The sequence below is a fragment of the Oncorhynchus kisutch genome, linkage group LG22 (assembly GCF_002021735.2).
Source record: "Oncorhynchus kisutch isolate 150728-3 linkage group LG22, Okis_V2, whole genome shotgun sequence".
In the NCBI taxonomy this organism is placed as follows: domain Eukaryota; kingdom Metazoa; phylum Chordata; class Actinopteri; order Salmoniformes; family Salmonidae; genus Oncorhynchus; species Oncorhynchus kisutch.
Window position 1 is genome coordinate 300718 of NC_034195.2, and position 23318 is coordinate 324035.

General features: G+C 42.7%; 1 protein-coding gene across 14 annotated transcripts in view; it reads left to right on the forward strand.

Annotated features, from left to right (window-relative positions):
* Positions 1-23318, forward strand: part of LOC109867346 (CCR4-NOT transcription complex subunit 2-like) — a 26659-nt gene continuing 3341 nt past the window's right edge. For 2 of the 14 annotated variants that reach the window (XM_020456463.2, XM_031801880.1), the window contains exons 1-11: positions 112-234; positions 1675-1854; positions 12565-12637; positions 12927-13071; positions 13384-13554; positions 13710-13789; positions 13984-14109; positions 17767-17924; positions 20220-20337; positions 20501-20657; positions 20798-20859. In XM_020456463.2, coding sequence (XP_020312052.2) covers positions 1687-1854; positions 12565-12637; positions 12927-13071; positions 13384-13554; positions 13710-13789; positions 13984-14109; positions 17767-17924; positions 20220-20337; positions 20501-20657; positions 20798-20859 — 1258 coding nt within the window. In that variant the 5' untranslated portion in view covers positions 112-234; positions 1675-1686. The other 12 variants (XM_020456465.2, XM_020456464.2, XM_031801886.1 and 9 more) reach the window with 11 other exon arrangements.

The window sequence follows — 23318 nt, forward strand, 5'->3', positions numbered from 1 at the left end:
TAGTGAGGTGAGTTCCCACAACAATATATGTAACTACAAAAACAACATTGCTGACTATACAAATACATTCTGAGTTTTAGCCACGTTGTACCCACATTAGTAGAACGTTCATAATTTGTGTGCGGAAATGATTAGGTTGCAGAGAGGTCAGAGGGTAAAGGCTATTCACCCAGGACTCTCGATTGTAGAATACACAGCCATCTTGGATCTACGAGCAGAAGGGAAATTAATGCGGTGAGTTTTTTTTATTTTTTTTATTTCCACCCTCCCCCCACCCAAATATAAACCCGTTTGGTCCGAATCAAATCGTTACATCACAACACATTCATCTTTGTAGTCCTTGCTGTTCGGTATGTTTTGGACCGGTTCGTGGATTTCAATTCGAATGGTCTTCTGTTTTTATCTGTGTGGCCGCTAGCGTGAATTGAGACCGAGAGGTAGCTACTGGGATTGGGAAGTGGATAGGAGGCAAAGTAGGCCCAACCTGCACATCACTACCTATGGGCAAACATACTGCCTGACAAGGGTTGTCACGGCTAGTTGTTGAAGCAAACTTATAATCAGACTCGCGCTGTATTGGTATCTAGTTAGCTCAATTTAGCTAGCTAGGACATAAACAATCAACTGGCGTTAATAAGGTTAGCTAGTTAATAGCTATAGCGTTAGCTAGCTCGCTTGTCTGAGTCCTGTGACCCACATGCATGACTCAAATGCCATTGCATTACACCGGCACACCAAGCCACCTTGCCGGACCCCTTCGTTTCTCGAGAGTTCTCTCTCCTGCAACCGGTCCATATGTTTTTGCGTCCCTCGATTCTGCTCGCTTAACTTGATAGGTTAGATAGCTATTTAGATATTTCTGTCTTGATTAGCTACCTAACTTTGTTAGCCACAACATGCTGAAGCCAAAGGATAAACAACCAATGTATCCAGTCACGCGAGAGTGGGTGGCTGTTTAGCTAGTTAGCCAACTAAGTTACACTAAATATAATGTGGCATGTTCATGTTGATACTCTTCCCCCTGAGGCTCCACTACTAAACTGGCAGCACGCATCTTGCTAGCACAACAAGCATCTTCCTAGTTTTGACACCAGTGTCAGAGATGACCCCATTCAATGTGGAAATAATGAATGTGTGTAGGGTCATTTAAATATGAATACCTATGTCTCCATGTTCACAAGGTGAGAAAGTATCAGAGGGTTCTTAGATTGAAGGAACATTTGGTGTGGAGAATAACTGGAATCGGTTGTGAATTTAAGAGGCACCTGAGCAGAAGCTTGTTGAATTGTGCTGAGGCAATGTTGCACGGCTGCACACAGTTTTTGTATGTTGACCAATGCAATGAAATAGTGGAAAATCAACACTTTTTAAAAGTGATTGTAATTGTTTTGCTGTAAGGCACACTGTATGAGCACATTGTGCAATGTGTGTGGGCGTGTAGTTGTCTGGTGGTGAGGTTGGAGTAGTGAAACTGAAAGTCTAGTAGATCATCGTCATCGGACTAACTGTAGGCTCCTGCATAACTGTTGTGTTTCACTCCAGTCCTGTCCATGATAGTTTAAAAAAAAATCTGATATGAACAATGTTTTGTCAATAAATGGATGCAGGCATGCTGGTTGAGAGCCTTTTTGGAGTTGGAATAGTAAAACCTCTTCTTTCATCTCACTGCTGCAGGTGACAAACGGAATGTTCAGTGCTACGAGAAAGAAGTTTGTAGAGGGGGTCGAAAGTGACTACCCTGATGAGGGCATGTACTACAGCCAGCCGTTGCCGTTCTCACATAGGTCGGACAAAGACTTAAGCGCTCTGTCTGCTCGATCACACGTCCCTAGTACAGCTCCCTTTGAACTTGAAGTAAGTACAAAACATTTTCACACGTTTCTTCTATAATTTCAATCTGTTTATGCATATTTGTCATATTTAGTGCGATTTAGGTTACTCCATTATCCTACACTACCCTCTGTGTTTATTTGGACTGCGAAGCTAAAACATTTGATGTGGCTCTATACTCCAGCGTTTTGGAATGGAGATCAAATGTTTCACATGTCGAGACAGGACAGATGTCACCTTTGATTTGAGGGTATTTTCACACATGTCTGTTTTGCCAGGGCCCTGATTATATGATATTGTCACGATACCTAGGTGCCGGTACGATATGTGTTATGATTCTAGATGTATTGCGATTCAATACTGTGATTTTTTTTTATTTTTATATATTCCAAGCATATTGCTCACCATACTGTATGTCTGCTGCAGAGGGACAAAAGAGCCATGAGAAAAACAAGTTTTGATCAGTCATGGAAATAAAAGGGCTGAAAACAAATAGTCTCCCTATTTAAAAAGAAGATGGAGAAGCTGTGAAGGAAAGATCCTGGAGTTTTGGTGCAGGTACAGCCAACTAGAGCAAAAAATTATATTGCGATATTGTCACAATGATACGAAACGCTATGTCGTCAAAAATAAATCCTGATATGTAACTGCATCGCAGTTAAAGCAGACATTGAATATCCCTTTGAGCATAGTGAAGCTATTCATTACACTTTAGGTCGTGTATCAAAACACCCAGTCACTACAAAGATACAGGTGTCATTCCTAACTCAGTTGCGGGAGAAGAAGGAAACTGCTCAGAGATTTCACCATGAGGCCAGTAGTGATTTTAAAACAGTTACAGAGTTTAATGGCTGTGATAGGAGAGAACTGAGGATGGATCAACAACATTGTAGTTACTCAACAATACTAACCTAATAGACAGTGTGAAAAGAAGGAATCCTGTACAGAATTAAAAAAGATTCCAAAACATGCATCCTGTTTGCAACAAGGCACTAAAGTAATACTGCAAAAATGTGACAAAGCAAATAGGGTTGTCCCTAATGATCAAAAACATATTGGTTGTCTGTTTGTCCATTTTCAAATGTATGTTTTTCAATAGACAGACACACCCTATGTGTTTGAATAAAATCAACTATATGCCTTGAGATTGTCTGACGCTTTAAGTGCACTGTTTGATTAAATAATTATGACACAAATGACTCGAGGAAGTCTGATGGCCACGCTGTGTAATAAATAAATAAAATAAAAAATAAAAAAATATATATATATATATTTATTTTTTATAGTGAGTGATTGGCATACGTTGTCTCTCTCCTCCCTGATTCAGTGAAAAGGCACCACAGCACAGCTATGTTTATCACACTGTTTGTGCTGAAGCAGCAACATCTTTTTAGCCATTTTGTTTCTTTCTTGTTTCTCTGACTGAAAAGTTCTGTTAATCGAAATCACTAATTTGTTGAGGAAAAACATCACCTATTCCCTCAACCCTTGCAGTCTTTACGTGAAACTGGGGTGGCAGGTAGTCAATTGCACGCTCCCTCAAAACTTGAGGCATCTGTGACATTGTGTTTTGTGACACAGCTGAACATTTTTGTACCTGTGTAATGATCTTGCTGTTTAATCGGGTTCTTGATATGCCACACCTGTCAGGTGGATGGATTATTTTGGAAAGGAGAAATGCTCACGAACAAAGATATAAACACGTTTTAGAGAAATATAATTTTTGCGTGTATGGATCATTTCTGGGATCTTTTATTTCAACTCATGAAACATGGGACCAACACTTTATGTTGCATTTATATTTATGTTCAGAAAAAGGAGGGTATAGGAGCAATCATTTTGTGAGTATTAATTATTATTATGAGTGACACAGGTGCTGTTAGATTACAATATTTCTACTGACGATGAATAACTGTGTGATGACATTAACACAAGCTGTGTGATGACATTAACACAAGCTGTGTGATGACATTAACACAAGCTGTGTGATGACATTAACACAAGCTGTGTGATGACATTAACACAAGCTGTGTGATGACATTAACACAAGCTGTGTGATGACATTAACACAAGCTGTGTGATGACATTAACACAAGCTGTGTGATGACATTAACACAAGCTGTGTGATGACATTAACACAAGCTGTGTGATGACATTAACACAAGCTGTGTGATGACATTAACACAAGCTGTGTGATGACATTAACACAAGCTGTGTGATGACATTAACACAAGCTGTGTGATGACATTAACACAAGCTGTGTGATGACATTAACACAAGCTGTGTGATGACATTAACACAAGCTGTGTGATGACATTAACACAAGCTGTGTGATGACATTAACACAAGCTGTGTGATGACATTAACACAAGCTGTGTGATGACATTAACACAAGCTGTGTGATGACATTAACACAAGCTGTGTGATGACATTAACACAAGCTGTGTGATGACATTAACACAAGCTGTGTGATGACATTAACACAAGCTGTGTGATGACATTAACACAAGCTGTGTGATGACATTAACACAAGCTGTGTGATGACATTAACAAATGAATGATTGATTGAAACATTAGCATATATATTGAAGTATAAGCCTAACTAAGTTACACGACCACATAATGACAAAGCGAAAACAAGTGTTTAGACATTTTTATAGACAAGGCACACACTTGTCTATATAAGGTCCCACAGTTGACACTGCATGTCAAAGCAAAAACCAAGCCTTGAGGTCGAAAGGAAGTGTCTGTAGAGCTCTGAGACAGGATTGTGGCGAGGCAAGGGAAGGGTGCCAAAACATTTATGCAGCATTGAAGGTCCCCAAGAACACAGTGGCCTCCATCATTCTTAAAAGAAAGAATTTTGGAAACACCAAGACTCTTCCTGGAGCTGGCCGGCCAGCCAAACTGAGCAATCGGGGGAGAATGGCCTTGATCAGGGAGGTGGCCAAGAACCCGATGGTCACTATGACTAATACTTATTTTCCACCATAATTTGCAAATAAATTCATTAAAAATCCTACAATGTGATTTTCTGGATTTATTTTCTCATTTTGTCTGTCATAGTTGAAGTGTACCTATGATGAAAATTACAGGCCTCTCATCTTTTTAAGTGGGAGAACTTACACAATTGGTGGCTGACTAAATACTTTTTTGCCCCGCTGTATGTGTGAAATTGGGCAGGCTAAACATCACCATTATATAATGATTAAGCTGTTATGATTTAGCGTACACACAATTTTGTTTATTGTTTTTATTTTTTCTGAATGCAAAAAAACCAAGCATTGTGACAAATAGTGCCTGTAGGCTACTCAGGCTTTCATATCGGAATGTTCGTATATTCCCTTTTTTCCCCGTTTGAATGGGGAACACGCACGAGGAATAAATAAGACACTTCTAATTATGTAAATAAAAATAAGCACAATGGAAAATAATTAAAGTATTGGGCTCAAAGTTTAAGGTGCTTGTTGACGATAACGGCTATTGTTTCAGTTCACTATCATAGGCTATAGCACTCGCCAAAGTTAGGCTCTAAGGTTCTGATTAAGAAACACCAGCATGTTTGTCGGGCTTCAGTGAAGACCGTAGAGAGGTAACTATGTTCCCTGCTGTGCTGAACACCCTATCTGACGCAGTGCTGGTAGCACAAATGCACATCTACTTTTTAGCAAGCAGAGCCAATAAAGGAAAACGACTGGTTATCCCGCCACCATGACGGGGTCAGCAGATGTGTTCGGTTCCTTCTCTTCTGTTTACAAACACTTAGGTTGGAGTCATTAAAACTAGTTTTTCAACCACTCCACAAATTTCTTGTTTGCAAATTATAGTTTTGGCAAGGCTGTTAGGACATCTACTTTGTGAATGACAAGTAATTTTTCCAACAATTGTTTACAGACAGATTATTTCACTTCACTGTATCATTATCACATAATTCACTGTATCACAATTCCAGTGGGTCAGAAGTTTACATACACTAAGTTGACTGCCTTTAAACAGCTTGGAAAATTCCAGAAAATTGTCATGGCTTTAGAAGCTTCTGCTAGGCTAATTTACATCATTTTAGTCAATTGGGGGTGTACCTGTGGATGTATTTCAAGGCCTACCTTCAAACTCAGTAACTCAGTGCCTCTTTGCATGACATCATGGGAAAATCTAAATAAATCAGCTAAGACCCCAGAAAAAAATTGTAGTCCTCCACAAGTCTGGTTGACCCTTGGGAGCAATTTCCAAACGCCTGAAGGTACCACGTTCATCTGTACAAACAGTAGTACCCAAGTATAAACACCATGGGACCACACAGCTGTCATACCGCTCAGGAAGGATGCGTGTTCTGTCTCCTAGAGATGAATGTACTTTGGTTTGCAAAGTGCAAATCAATCCCAGAACAACAGCAAAGGACCTTGTGAAGATGCTGGAGGAAACAGGTACAGAAGTATCTATATCCACAGTAAAACGAGTCCTTTATCGACATAACCTGAAGGGCCTCTCAGCAAGGAAGAAGCCACTGCTCCAAAACCTCCATAAAAATGCCAGACTACGGTTTGCAACGGCACATGGGGACAAAGATTGTACTTTTTGGATGTCCTCTGGTCTGATGAAACAAAAATAGAACTGTTTGGCCATAATGACCATCGTTATGTTTGGAGGGAAAACAGGGAGGCTTGCAAGCCGAAGAACACCATCCCAACCGTGAAGAACGGGGGTGGCAGCATCATGTTGTGGGGGTGCTTTGCTGCAGGAGGGACTGGTGCACTTCACAAAATTGATGGCATCATGAGGAAAGAAAATTATGTGGATATATTGAAGCAACATCTCAAGACATCAGCCAGGAAGTTAAAGCTTGCAAATGGGTCTTCCAAATGGACATTGACTCCAAGCATACTTCCAATGTTGTGGCAAAATGGCTTAAGGACAACAAACTCAAGGTATTAAAGTAGCCATCACAAAACCCTGACCTCAATCCCATAGAAAATTTGTGGACAGAAAAAGCGTGTGCGAGGCCTACTAACCTGACTCAGTTACACCAGCTCTTTCAGGAGGAATGGGCCAAAATTCACCCAACTTATAGTGGGAAGCTTGTGGAAGGCTACCCAAAACATTTGACCCAAATACTAATTGAGTGTATGTAAACTCCTGACCCACTGGGAACTGTAGCGAGTCTTCTCGGTGTCGGCAATCACTCTCAAGGGTATTGGAGCTTTCAGGGCCAGTTTCATCTCTAAGATGATCACCAAGATTAAATCTTCTTAGCCGGGGGCTGTGCACAGTCATCCCCATCTCCAGCTGTACGACAGGTGCTACCTCCATCAACTTCCCCGAGGGCCAACATCTCCTGAAGGAGGGCATCTTTCGTGCCATCCAAGCCATCTCCCACTCGGCCTTTGTACCGGGGGTCAAGTAGGCAGGCCTTTGACAACAGTACCTGTAGTGCTGGTGCTTTGTACTTGTCCTGCAGTACACTGTCCATGTTAATTTTTATATTTTTACTTAGCTCAGAGTCGATGGGTTTGAGAAAGAGAATCTGTCCCGTTAAAAGTTATAAAACGGGCTTGACTGACGACACTGTCACACAGTTTTCCCCAGATAGGATATCAATGAAGTCGGCCACAGGTTAACGTGCCGCATTGACCGATTGCAGAACATTGATGACCTGCCATGACCGATCTAAATGATTGTGGTCTCGATCGTCAATCAATACCCGTCTTATGGCCGGGACCTGCTCCAAAACTATTTCAACCATTTGTTGTTTGGTCCCCCAACATGTTTTACAATCCTAAGGGATGAAAACTGATAACATTTATGAGATGCAAGGGAATTCAATGGGCATATCATTCGATTTATATACAAGTTATTAATCTAGGACCAACATCTTGATAAATAAATTGTAGCTTGTATTTGATTTAAGTAGCCTAAAATTAATAGAATGAAATGTGCACATCATTCAATTGATATATATATTGAAGGCCTATTAATAGGACTAACATCTAGATAGTGAAATTGTAGCTTGTATTTGATTTAAATAGCTGAAAATGAATGGAATGCAATAGGCATATAATTTGATTGATATACACGACCATCAAACGTTTTAGAACACCTACTCATTCAAGGGTTTTTCTTTATTTTTACTATTTTCTACATTGTATGAAACTATGAAATAACACATGGAATCATGTAGTAACCAAACAAGTGTTAAACAAATCAAAATATATTTTATATTTTAGTTTCTTCAAATAGCCACCCTTTGCCTTGATGACAGCTTTGCACGCTCTTGATTTGTTTAACACTTTTTTTTGCTTACTACATGATTCCAAATGTGTTATTTCATTGTTTTGATGTCTTCACTATTATTCTACAATGTAGAAAATAGTAACAATAAAGAAAAACCCTTGAATGAGTAGGTGTTCTTAAACTGTTTGTGATCACTGTTTTACAGCCTGTGTTCGTAATGGCTGGTCAGTGAAACGACCTGTCCTGGTTTGTCTTTAATGAGTAAGCCTTCCTTCGTGAACTGGCCTCTGTAATATGGTATAGAATCAGCTTGATCCATTCTGTCGAAGACACTTGGACCTTCTTTTTTGATATTTTCAGTGGTACTGTTAACAAACACGCACCCATAAAGAGAATTAAAACAGGTTCAGCCCAAGGTTCGACCGTGGTCTTGCAAAGTTACTCCACCTCAAGAATTGTATTTGGCCAAAGGCTCGGCACATGCATACTCAGGCTGACTGGGTATCATTCAGGCAAATGAGAAATAGGTGCTCTCAGGCTATCCGGAAGGCCAAAGTTAGTTACTTTAAGGAGCAGTTCTCTCTCTGTGGGTCTAACCCCAAGAAGTTCTGGAAAACAGTTAAAGACCTGAAGAATAAACCCTCCTCTTCACAGCTGCCCATGTCCCTTAAAGTTGATGTGGTTGTTACTGACAAGGAGCACATGTCGCTTAATGTTGATGATGTGGTTGTTACTGACAAGGAGCACATGGCTGAGCTCTTTAATCACCACTTCATTAAGTCAAGATTCCTATTTGACTCAGCCATGCCTCCTTGCCCGTCCAACATTTCCTCATCTCCCACCCCTTCTAATGCAACTATCCCGATGCTCCTCCCTCTTTTCCCCCTGCCCCGCTTCAAAGTTCCTCCCTGCAGGGAGTCACTGAGTCTGAGGTGCTAAAGGAGCTCCTTAAACTTGACCCCAAAAAACATCTGGGTCATATGGTTTAGACCCTTTCTTCTTTAAGGTTGCTGCCCCTATCATTGCCATGCCTATCGCCAACCTTTTTAACCTGTCTCTCCTTTCTGGGGATGTTCCCACTGCTTGGAAGGCAGCCACAGTTTGTCTTGTATTTGAGGGGGGAGATCAAGCTGATCCTAACTGTTATAGGCCTATTTCTATTTTGCGCTGTTTATCAAAAGTGTTGGAAAAACTTGTCAATAATTAACTGACTGGCTTTCTTGATGTCTGTAGTATTCTCTCTGGTATGCAATCGGATTACCGGTCAGGTTATGGATGTGTCACTGCAACCTTAAAGGTCCTCAATGATGTCACAATTGCCCTTGATTCTAAGCAATATTGTGCTGCTATTTTTATTGACTTGGCCAAAGCTTTTGATACGCTAGACCATTCCATTCTTGTGGGCCGGCTAAGGACTATTGGTGTCTCTGAGGGGTCTTTGGCCTGGTTTGCTAACTACCTCTCTCAAAGAGTGCAGTATATAAAGTCAGAAAATCTGCTGTCTCAGCCACTGCCTGTCACCAAGGGAGTACCCCAAGGCTCAATCCTAGGCCCCACGCTCTTCTCAATTTACATCAACAACATAGCTTAGGCAGTAGGAAGCTCTCTCACCCATTTATATGCAGATGATAGTCTTATACACAGATGGCCCTGAATGCCCCTCTCCCCACTATTGTGATTACTACCTCTGAGGGTTTAGAGCTTGAGGTAGTCACCTCATACATGTACTTGGGAGTATGGCTAGGCTGTGCACTGTCCTTCTCTCAGCACATATCAAAGCTGCAGGCTAAAGTTAAATCTAGACTTGGTTTCCTCTATCGCAATCGCTCCTCTTTCACCCCAGCTGCCAAACTAATCCTGATCCAGATGACCATTCTACCCATGCTAGATTACGGAGACATATTTTATAGATCGGTAGGCAAGGGTGCTCTCAAGTGGCTAGATGTGATGGCCGAATGGTAAAGAACATTAGCTACCAATGCTCCTTATAGGACACATCAATGCACTCTACTCCTCTGTATACTTGTCGACTCTGTATACCCATTGCAAGACCCACTGGTTGATGCTTATTTATAAAACCCTCTTAGGCCTCACTCCCCCCTATCTGAGATATCTACTGCAGCCCTCATCCTCCACATACAACACCCGTTCTGCCAGTCACATTCTGTTAAAGGTCCCCAAAGCACACACATCCCTGGTTCGCTCCTCTTTTCAGTTCGCTGCAGCTAGCGACTGGAACGAGCTGCAACAAACACTCAAACTGGACCGTTTTATCTCAATCTCTTGATTCAAAGATGATCATGGACACTCTTACTGACAGTTGTGGCTGCTTTGTGTGATGTATTGTCTCTACCTTCTTGCCCTTTGTGCTGTCGACTGTGCCCAATAATGTTTGTACCATGTTTTGTGTTGCTACCATGCTGTGTTGCTACCATGCTGTGTTGTCATGTTTTGCTGCCTTGCTATGTTGTTGTCTTTGGTCTCTCTTAATGTAGTGTTGTGTTGTCTCTCTTGTTGTGATGTGTGTTTTGTCCTATATTTATATTGTATTTGTTTTTAATCCCAAGTCCCCGTCCCCGCATGAGGCCTTTTGCCATTTGTTAGGCCGTCATTGTAAATAAGAATTTGTTCTTAACTGGCTTGCCTAGTTAAATAAAGGGTAAATAAATAAAAGTATTGTCTGTAGGTTGATGAGGGGAAAAAACGATTTAATACATTTTAGAATAAGGCTGTAATGTAACAAAATGTGGAATAAGTCAAGGGGTCTGAATACTTTCCAGATGGACTGTATATATGGATGATTTATAAAGCCAGGCACATTTAACAGTTAGGCTATTGATTATAGACCTAATTAAATTGGTGTTTCCTCTCCTCAATTTTATCAGACAATTAAGTCAAGGGCTGTTTCCTCTTCTACTTACCCCGCTGCGTCCTCTGCCGCATTGTACTCAACACCAATATGCTGGTTAACCTTTCTATTATTCACATAGCAACATAGGGAAAGGCAACAACTCTACGGCGCACCGAAGATTGTTTCAGAGCCGCGGACAGTGACCGCTATCCAATCATGGAGAAAGCGCATATGTTATAAAATAATATATTTATTAATGTTGAGCCATTATTTTTGCATAATATAACCATGTACAATTTAAGTATCACATGTTGTTTTATTTATTTTATTTTACCTTTATTTAACTAGTTAAGAACAAATTCTTATTTTCAATGACGGCCTAGGAACAGTGGGTTAACTGCCTGTTCAGGGGCAGAACGACAGATTTGTACCTTGTCAGCTCAGGGATTTGAACTTGCAACCTTCCGGTTACTAGTCCAACGCTCTAACCACTAGGTTAGATTGACTGTGCCATCCCCATGGCCTCCACAATGAATTACTCCACTGAAACAGGTGTGAATCAGACAGGTGTCTTGTGCACCATGAAGAAGAAAAAATATTTTTGTGACTGCTTGACTAAAGAAATCTTAGTCGACAAACAGCCTATCAACCAAACAATCGACCAGTCAACTAAATGGGGTCAGCCCTAAAAGTAATTGACTCACTTTTTGTCCAGAATAGAAAGTGTTATACAACACATTACTCAGTGCCACGCTCCATATTTTCAAGCATAGTTGTAGCTGCATCATGTTATGGGTGTGCTTGTAATCGTTAAAGTTTGGGGAGTTTTTCAGGATAAAAAAGAAACGGAATGGAGCTAAGTACAGGCAAAATCCTAGAGGAAAACCTGGTTCAGTCTGCTTTCCACCAGACACTGACACTTGGAGTTGAAACCTAAAACACAAGATCAAATCTACACTGGAGTTGCTTACCAAGAAGACAGTGAATGTTCCTCAGTGGCGACTTAAATCTGCTTGAAAATCTATGGCAAGACCTGAACATGGTTCTCTAGCAATGATCAACAACCATTTTTTACAGAATTTGTAACACAAAAGTCAGGCAGTGTGAATACTTTCTGAAGGCACTGTAATCTGAAACACAACCAAAACAAACTGCAAATGCAGATAAACAAGTTCATTGCTTGATAGGAATATGGGACCAAATACTATACTTTTGACTACATTAATAGGGAAGGGAATTTGTCAAAATACTTATGACACCTTCAAATGGGGAGACATTACTGTCTAAATGGTAAGACAGATATGCATGAAAATAACCTGAAATAAAAGGAGATATTCTGTGCTGTCACCTCATGAAATGTTTGATCTCAAAAATGCTGGAATATAGAGCCAAATTAAACGTATTAGCTTCACCGCCCAAATAAATACATAGGGGAGTGTATATGCCTAACTTTATATCTGTGCCTTAGCATTGATGGTGTTATTATTATCCTTGAAATTGAATACCCAAATTCCTGTGTGATTTGTAAAACATGATATATGAACTGCCCAAATGTGCAGTTATGTGTTATTGATAAAGGCATTGTCATCTCTGGCTGTTCTTGTTTCCAGTACTCCCTCCTCTCATTATGTGGTTTATCTCTTCTCTTCTTCCAGATGCTCTCGTCTCCCTCACCGTCGTCATCAGGTCAACTGTCCCAGCTTGGTGCCAGTTTATACGGCCCACAGAGTAAGCTGACTGCATCTGGTTTCAGGGTCTTTCCTACTAAGTCCATAATACATTTATGTCTGTAACAATTTGGTAGTCAAGTCATACCTGGAGCAATTTGATCATTACAAATAATTACCCGATATACCTGTTTAGAATTGGGTATATTTAAATCAGACTTCAGCACTATTCCCTTAGGCACTTCTTGTTGATCTCAAAAGATTACTTGTAAGAGATATCCAATCTATTGGTCACTTTGGAAGTTGGTAAGAGAGACCCATGTTTACTGTTTCTATTTCTCGCGTTGCAGGTGCACTAGGCTTCTCGATAAGGGGCATGGGAAACAACACTCAGTTAAACCGCAGCTTAACGCAAGGCACCCAGCTACCGAGCCATATCACCCCCACCACGGGGGTGCCCACCATGTCCCTCCATACCCCGCCCTCGCCAAGCAGGTGTGTTTTAAGAGATGAGACGTGAGACAGAGATGCTGGAGAGAGAGATATAGCTTTGGCAATGTAAACATATGTTTCCCATGCCAATAAAGCCCATTGAATTGAGATATTCTGGAGACAGACATATAACACATAAGCCAGTGTGTTTGAATGCCATGGAATCATTATTCTGCTGCTAATTAGTTAGCCAGTCAGTTCAGTTCAGTGGTTGCAGAGCAGGACAGGACATTTATTAGTAAAATCATCATCGGGCTTCATATCAACCCATTCTGTCCTCCCATCTATCTCCAACCCATGATGTGTCCTCCGCAGGGGGATCCTGCCGATGAACTCGAGGAACATGCTGAACCACTCCCAGGTGGGCCAGGGCATCGGGATGGTCAGCAGCAGGACCAACAGCATGGGCAGCCCCAATCGCAGCTCCCCCAGCATCATCTGTATGCCCAAACAGCAGCCTGCACGGCAGCCCTTCACCATCAACAGGTACACAGTGACACGGTCTGGCTGGCCATACAATTGAAAGGTCTGCTGTTCTCAACTCTGTATAAAAGTATAAATCAATCGTTTTTTGTGATGATTGGAAATAGATATTAAGGTGCTCCAGTTGGAGGCTAAAGTTGTCCTCTGTATTTCTGTAGCATGTCAGGATTCGGGATGAACCGGAACCAGGCGTTTGGGATGAACAACTCGTTATCAAGCAACATCTTCAATGGCACAGGTTAGTAGTGTGTCACTTCATAATAACCAACTATCTGATGCTCAGTCTGGCCATTGATTGATACATCAGTATTTGTAACGTTCACTTTCCTATCCATTCACACAATCTATAAGACACACAGTCAGCATGAATAGTAACATACATTTACCTACCCATATGGCTTCCTTACAAGTCTTTAACCCTCCCTCTCACAGACGGTAGTGAAAACGTGACGGGGCTAGACCTGTCCGACTTCCCTGCTTTAGCAGACAGGAGCCGGAGGGAAGGAAGCGGAAACCCAACGCCGCTACTCAACCCACTAGCTGGAAGGGCCCCCTATGGTAAGATGTCTTTATAGCACACTAGTAAGGAATTATAATTGTGGGCTAATCTAGGCGGGCTACCTATTGTAAGGGCTCAACGTAGTGCACTAGAAAGAAGGGCTCATTGTTAATGCACTAGGCTTGGATGCTAAAGGCACTTGGCAGTGCATGTGTAAAAAGCATCGGACTCATCACGTTACTGTGGGCCAGTCAGTACTGCTCGACACATTCTCATTGTAAATACTCAGTTCACTTGTCTCTCTTCAAAACAGTGGCGAGTCATGTGATGAAGAAAGGGAAAAGGCCGTGTCCAATGGTGTGTGTGTGTGCGTGCGTGTGTATATATATATATATATATATATATATACACACACACATACACACATACATACATACATACATACAGTGGGGCAAAAAAGTATTTAGTCAGCCACCAGTTGTGCAAGTTCTCCCACTTAAAAATATGAGAGGCCTGTAATTTTCATCATAGGTACACTTCAACTATGACAGACAAAATGAGGGGGGAAAATCCGGAAATCATATTGTAGGATTTTTAATGAATTTATTTGCAAATTATGGTGGAAAATAAGTATTTGGTCACCTACAAACAAGCAAGATGTCTGGCTCTCACAGACCTGTAACTTCTTCTTTAAGAGGCTCCTCTGTCCTCCACTCATTACCTGTATTAATGGCACCTGTTTGAACTTGTTATCAGTATAAAAGACACCTGTCCATAACCTCAAACAGTCACATTCCAAACTCCACTATGGCCAAGACCAAAGAGCTGTCAAAGGACACCAGAAACAAAATTGTAGACCTGCACCAGGCTGGGAAGACTGAATCTGCAATAGGTAAGCAGCTTGGTTTGAAGAAATCAACTGTGGGAGCAATTATTAGGAAATGGAAGACATACAAGACCACTGATAATCTCCCTCGATCTGGGGCTCCACGCAAGATCTCACCCCGTGGGGTCAAAATGATCACAAGAACGGTGAGCAAAAATCCCAGAATCACACGGGGGGACAAAGTGAATGACCTGCAGAGAGCTGGGCCCAAAGTAACAAAGCCTACCATCAGTAACACACTACGCCGCCAGGGACTCAAATCCTGCAGTGCCAGACGTGTCCCCCTGCTTAAGCCAGTACATGTCCTGGCACGTCGGAAGTTTGCTAGAGAGCATTTGGATGATCCAGAAGAAAATTGGGAGAATGTCATATGGTCACAAAATATAACTTTTTGGTAAAAACTCAACTCGTTGTGTTTGGAGGACAAAGAATGCTGAGTTGCATCCAAAGAACACCATACCTACTGTGAAGCATGGGGGTGGAAACATCATGCTTTGGGGGTGTTTTTCTGCAAAGGGACCAGGACGACTGATCCGTGTAAAGGAAAGAATGAATGGGGCCATGTATCGTGAGATTTTGAGTGAAAACCTGCTTCCATCAGCAAGGGCATTGAAGATGAAACGTGGCTGGGTCCTTCAGCATGACAATGATCCCAAACACACCGCCCGGGCAACGAAGGAGTGGCTTCGTAAGAAGCATTTCAAGGTCCTGGAGTGGCCTAGCCGGTCTCCAGATCTCAACCCCATAGAAAATCTTTGGAGGGAGTTGAAAGTCCGTGAAGTCACTGCTCTAGAGGAGATCTGCATGGAGGAATGGGCCAAAATACCAGCAACAGTGTGTGAAGACTTACAGAAAACATTTGACCTCTGTCATTGCGTGTGTGTGTGTGTGTGTATATATATATATATATATATATATATATATATATATATATATATATATATATATATATATATATATATATCCTAGATCTGAATGAATGAAATATTCTTATTAAATACTTGTTTCTTTACATAGTTGAATGTGCTGACAACAAAATCACCCCAAAATGATCAATGGAAATCAAATGTATCAACCCATGGAGGTCTGGATTTGGAGTCACACTCAAAATTAAAGTGGAAAACCACACTACAGGCTTATCCAACTTTGATGTAATGTCCTTAAAACAAGTCAAAATGGAACGGGCGGGCCAGTCCATAGCATCAATGCCTTCCTCTTGCAGGAACTGCTGACACGCTCCAGCCACATGAGGTCTAGCATTGTCTTGCATTAGGAGGAACCCAGGGCCAACCGCACCAGCATATGGTCTCACAAGGGGTCTGAGGATCTCATCTCGGTACCTAATGGCAGTCAGGCTACCTCTGGCGAGCACATGGAGGGCTGTGCGGCCCCCCAAAGAAATGCCACCCAACACCATGACTGACCCACCGCCAAACCGGTCATGCTGGAGGATGTTGCAGGCAGCAGAACGTTCTCCACGGCGTCTCCAGACTCTGTCACGTCTGTCACATGTGCTCAGTGTGAACCTGCTTTCATCTGTGAAGAGCACAGGGCGCCAGTGGCAAATTTGCCAATCTTGGTGTTCTCTAGCAAATGAAAAACGTCATGCACGGTGTTGGGCTGTAAGCACAACCCCCAACTGTGGACGTCGGGCCCTCATACCACCCTCATGGAGTCTGTTTCTGACCGCTTGAGCAGACACATGCACATTTGTGGCCTGCTGGAGGTCATTTTGCAGGGCTCTGGCAGTGCTCCTCCTGCTCCTCCTTGCACAAAGGCGGAGGTAGCGGTCCTGCTGCTGGGTTGTTGCCCTCCTACGGCCTCCTCCACGTCTCCTGATTTTACTGGCCTCTCTCCTGGTAGCGCCTCCATGCTCTGGACACTACGCTGACAGACACAGCAAACCTTCTTGCCACAGCTCGCATTGATGTGCCATCCTGAATGAGCTGCACTACCTGAGCCACTTGTGTGGGTTGTAGACTCCGTCTCATGCTACCACTAGAGTGAAAGCACCGCCAGCATTCAAAAGTGACCAAAACATCAGCCAGGAAGCATAGGAACTGAGAAGTGGTCTGTGGTCCCCACCTGTAGAACCACTCCTTTATTGGGGGTGTCTTGCTAATTGCCTATAATTTCCACCTGTTGTCTATTCCATTTGCACAACAGCATGTGAAGTTTATTGTCAATCAGTGTTGATTCCTAAGTGGACAGTTTGATTTCACAGAACTGTGATTGACTTGGAGTTACATTGTGTTGTTTAAGTGTTCCCTTTATTTTTTTGAGCAGTATGTATGTATGTATGTGTGTGTGTGTGTGTGTGTGTGTGTGTGTGTGTGTATATATATATATGTATGTATGTGTGTGTGTGTATATATATATGTATGTGTGTGTGTGTGTGTGTGTGTGTGTGTATATATATATATGTATGTATGTGTGTGTGTGTGTGTGTGTGTGTGTGTGTGTGTGTGTATATATATATGTATGTATGTGTGTGTGTATATATATATGTATGTGTGTGTGTGTGTGTGTGTGTATATATATATATGTATGTGTGTGTGTGTGTGTGTGTATATATATATATGTATGTATGTGTGTGTGTGTGTGTGTGTGTGTGTGTGTGTGTGTGTGTGTGTGTGTGTGTGTGTATATATATATATATGTATGTGTGTGTGTATATATATGTGTGTGTGTGTGTGTGTGTGTGTGTGTATATATGTGTATGTGTATATATATATATTTGCTGCTCAATAAAAAAAAAATATATAAATATATATATATATATATAAAACCCAAGGCTAAACTTCTTTCTCATTGTGGTGATTTATTTAAGAAGCCTCTTCTCTTCATCTCATGACCTCATCAGTTGGCATGGTGACGAAGCCATCGAATGAGCCGACGCAGGATTTCTCCATCCACAACGAGGACTTCCCTGCACTGCCTGGTCCCAACTACAAGGACCCCACGTTGAGCAATGACGACAGCAAGACAGTGAGTAACGCAGACACAGGCTTACTTTAGCCTGGTTGTCAGTCTGTTTTCCTTGGTCGTTGTCATGCCAAACATGGTTAAAGCTGAAATGGACAGGCAATCAGACAAGGCCTCCTTATATTAAGCAGCAACAGCTACTGCATATTCAAGTGTTTCACTATATATATGTATGTATGTATGTATGTATGTATGTATGTGTGTGTGTGTGTGTGTGTGTGTGTGTGTGTGTGTATATATATATATGTGTATGTGTCTAATATAATGGCGCCGGGGGGGATGGACGCCTTTTTACGGGCTCCTAACCAACTGCTATTTGGTTTGTTTTTTCGCATTGCTTATAAAGTTGCTACTACCGTCTCTTATGACCGAAAAGAGCTTCTGGGCATCAAAACAGGAATTACTCACCTCGAACTGGACAAAGATTTTTGTCTTTTAATGAGTCTGACGCAAAGGATATACTGCTCTCCGGAGAACAGGCCCAGACCCCGTCATTTGCATGAAGAAAAGGCGGAGATACAGAGGGAGAAGGCCGGGGTGCCTTGTTAGGAAAACAATCTCGATGATCTACCGTCGCGACTATCCTATCAACGGGACATTAAAAACAGTAATATCTTATGTTTCACTGAGTCGTGGCTGAACGATGACACGGATAATATAGACCTGGCTGGGTTTTCCGTGCATTGGCAGGACAGAGCAGCTACGTCTGTTAAGACGAGGGGCGGGGGTGTGTGTCTATTTGTCAATAACAACTGGTGCGCGATGTCTAATATTAAAGAAATCTCAAGGTATTGCTCGCCTGAGGTAGAGTACCTCATGATAAGCTGTAGACCACACTATCTACCAAGAGTTCTCATCTATATTATTCGTGGCCGTCTATTTACCTCCACAAATCAATACTGGCGCTAAGGCCGCATTCAACGAGCTGTAAATGCTCATCCAGCAGCGGCGCCCACAGTGGCCGGGGACTTTAATGCAGGCATACTTTAAATCCGTTTTTTTACCTTAAATCCATTTTACCTAATACCATACCTATACCACCTCAATCACCAGCTTCTTCAATAAGTGCATTGATGACGTCGTCCCCACAGTGGCCGTACGTACATATCCCAACCAGAAGCCATGGGTTACAGGCAACATCCGTACCGAACTAAAGTTCTAGAGCTGCCGCTTTCAAGGAGCGGGAAGTGTTTTCACTGACATTTTCAACCTCTCCCTGACCGAGTTTGTAATACCCACATGAGACAGCCTATAGAGAGGAGGGCAGAAACCTGGCAGTGTGGTGCCAGGACAACTTCCTCTCCCTCAATGTGACTACAGGAAAAGGATGGCAGAACAGGCCCCCATTAACATCAACAGAGCTGTGGTGGAGCGAGTCGAGAGTTTCAAGTTCCTTGGTATCCACATTACCAACAAACTATCATGGTCCAAACACACCAAGACAGCCGTGAAAAGGGCACGACAACACCTTTCCCCCTCAGGAGACTGAAAAGATTTGACATGGGTCCCCAGATCCTCAAAAAATTATATGGCTGCACCATTGAGAGCATCCTGACCGGTTGCATCACCGCCTGGTATGGCAATGGCTCGGCATCTGACCGTAAGGCACTACAGAGAGTAGTGCGTACGGCCCAATACATCACTGGGGCCAAGCTTCCGGCCATCCAGGACCTGTATACTAGGCGGTGTCAGAGGAAGGCCCATAAAATTGTCAACGACTCCAGTCACCTAAGTCATAGACTGTTCTCTCTGCTACCTCATGGCAAGCGGTACTGGAGCACCAAGTCTAGGTCTAATTGGCCCCATAACAGCTTCTACCTCCAAGCTACAAGACTGCTGAACAATTAACCAAATGGCCACCTGGACTATTTACAATGACCCCCCCCTTTGTTTTTACACTGCTGCTACTCACTGTTTATTATCTATGCATAGTCACTTTACCCCAACCGACATGTACAAGCTACCTCGACTAACCTGTACCCCTGCACATTGACTCGGTACCCCCTATATATAGCCTCGCTATTGTTATGTAATTTTATTGTTACTTTTTGTTTACTTTTGGTTATTTAGTAAATATTTTCTAAATTCTTGAACTGCATTTTTGGTTAAGGGCTTGTAAGTAAGCATTTCACGGTAAGGTCCTGTTGTTTTCGGCACATGTGACAAATACAATTTGATTTGATTTAGTTAGAAGAGCGGATATCTTATATTTAAAGCAATGTTCCATGATGTCATGTGGGTTATAGATGTATTAAAAATAAGATGATTATTAATTCATTCGTTTTTTGCTTTGTTCAGAACCTAAACTCTACAGGCAAGAGCACGTCCAGTGCAGATGGGGCTATGTTCCCCGGAGACAAGACAACCTCAGCACAGAACAACAACCAGAAGAAAGGGATCCAGGTGTTACCTGATGGTGAGCCTTCTCAACCAATCACACCTCTCGGTCTCGACCTGGGTGGGTTTTGAGATGGTTTCTGCGTGACTGTTGGCCAGTGGTGATGTCCAAATTTGCACTAGCTGGAGGGAAAGCTCTACTTGTTGATTATAATTTTGTGTTGATTTTCCTTAATCTGTAGGGCGGGTGACGAACATTCCCAGGGGAATGGTGACGGACCAGTTTGGAATGATCGGCTTGCTGACATTTATTCGAGCGGCGGAGACGGACCCAGGCATGGTGCACCTGGCACTGGGAAGTGACCTCACAACATTGGGACTCAACCTCAACTCTCCAGAGTAAGATGGCTGCCCTGTCTCAATATTAGGTTGAGGGGATACATAATTCAAAAATCTAAGTTTTGTCAGATGTTCTTTATCATCAAAGTGGTTAAGTTAAGTCCATTTTGAGAGTAACATGTCCCTTCCTCTCCTGACAGAAACCTGTACCCCAAGTTCGCTTCACCCTGGGCATCAGCACCGTGTCGACCTCAAGACATTGGTAAGATATTAATCCTGACAACACACACCAAGACACATCCACCTGTGCAGACACAAAGAAGGCACCGAAGAACATGGCTGACGTTTTACATTCGCCCAACCAATTGTGCTATTTTGTAATTTTTTGTGTTTTGTGTAACTTATTTTTTAACTTATTGTGTTCATAATGTTACTGCTAACTTCTGGACATCAGAAAAGCGATTACTCACTGCGGACTGTAGGAAACTTTTTTTCCTTTAATGAGTCCGACGAGAAGGATATCCTGCTTTCAGTGGAACAGGCCCAGATCTACGCCTTTTGCGCGAAGAAGAGATGCTGGAGAAGAGGCCACAGATCGGGCACCCTTCTGAGAATCCGGAGGCAAACAAGTAACTCCCATTGCCTTCCATTGTTCTTGCTAACGTGCAATCATTGGAAAATAAAACTGATGACCTACGATTATTAAGATTATCCTACCAACGGGACATTAAAAACGGGAACATCTTATGTTTCACTGAGACGTGGCTGAACGAAGATACTGACAATATAAAGCTGGCAGGATTTTCCATGCACCAGCAGAACAGAGATGCTACCTCTGGTAAGACGAGGGGTGGGGGGGTGTCTTTTTGTCAATAACATCTGGTGCGGAATGTCTAAAATTAAAGAGGTCTTGAGGTATTGCTCACCTGAGGTAGAGTGCCTGATGATAAGCTGTAGACCACACTATCTACCAAGAGAGTTCTCATCTGTATTATTCATAGGCGTCTATTTACCACCACAAAGCGAAGCTGGCACTAAGACCGCTCTCAACCAACTCTATAAGGTCATAAGCAATGAAGAAAATACACTCCTAGTGGCCAGGGACTTTAATGCAGGCAAACTTAATTCAGTTTTACCAAATTTTTGTACAACCAGGGGGGAAAAAACCCTAGACCACCTTTACTCCACACACAGAGATGCATACAAAGCTCTCCCCCACCCTCCGTTTGGCAAATCTGACCATAATTCTATCCTCTGCCCTGTGGCACTCAAGTTGGTAGCCATTAAGTGCTTTGAAAGGCTGGTCATGGCTCACATCAACAGCATCCTCCTGGACACCCTAGACCCACTCCAATTCGCATATAACCCCAACAGATACACATATGATGCAATCCCAATTGTACTCCACACTGCCCTTTCTCACCTGGACAAAAATAACATCTATGTGAGAATGCTGTTCATTGACTACAGCTCAGCGTTCAACACCATAATGCCCACAAAGCTCATCACTAAGTTAAGGACTCTGGGACTAAACACCTCCCTCTGGACTTCCTGAAGTGCCGCTCCCAGGTGGTAAGAGTAGGCAACAACACATCTGCCATGCTGATCCTCAACACTGGGGCCCCTCAGGGGTGTGTACTTAGTCCCCTCCTGTATTCCCTGTTCTCCCACGACTGCGTGGCCAAACACGACTCCAACACCATCATTAAGTTTGCTGACGACACAACAGTGGTAGGCCTGATAACCGACAACGATGAGACGGACTATAGGGAGGTCAGAGAACTGGCAGTGTTGTGCCAGGACAACAACCTCTCCCTCAGTGTGAGCAAGACTAAGGAGCTGATCGTGGACTACAGGAAAAGACGGGCCAAACCGGTCCCCATTAACATCGACGGGTTGTAGTGGAGCGGTTCGAGAGTTTCAAGTTCCTTGGTGTTCACATCAGCAACGAACTATCATGGTCCAAACATATCAAGACAGTCGTGAAGAGGGCACGACAAAACCTTTTACCCCTCAGGAGACTGAAAAGATTTGGCATGGGCCCCCAGATCCTCAAGTTCTACAGCTGCGCCATTGAGAGCATCCTGACCGGTTGCATCACCGCCTGGTATGGCAACTGCTCAGGCACCTGACTGTAAGGCGCTACAGAGGGTAGTGCGAACGGCGGCCCAGTACATCACTGGGGCCAAGCTTCCTGCCATCCAGGACCTAGGCGGTGTCAGAGGAAAGCCCATAAAATTGTCAGACTCCAGTCACCCAAGTTGTAGACTTTTTTTTCCCCCCCTGCTACTGCACGACAAGCGGTACCGGAGCACCAAGTCTAGGACCAAAAGGCTCCTAGACAGCTTCTACCACCAAGCCATAAGACTGCTGAACAATTCATAAAATTGCCACCGGACAATTTCCATTGACACCCCCCCCCCCCCTTTTTGTACACTGCTGGTTGTTTGTTACCTATGCAGTAATTTCGCCACCACCTACATGTACGGATTATCTCAACTAGCAAATAAAGTACTTTTTATTTTAGTCTTCTTGGTAAATTTCTTCTTCTTGAACTGCACTGTTGGTTAAGGGCTTGTAAGTAAGCATTTCACGGTAAAATCTACACTTGTTGTATTCGGCGCATGTGACAAAGTTTGATTTGACCAGGATAGTCCACTCATTTGCCACAATTGCCACTGTTTTCCACCAAGACGCACGCACACACACCCGCACTCCGCA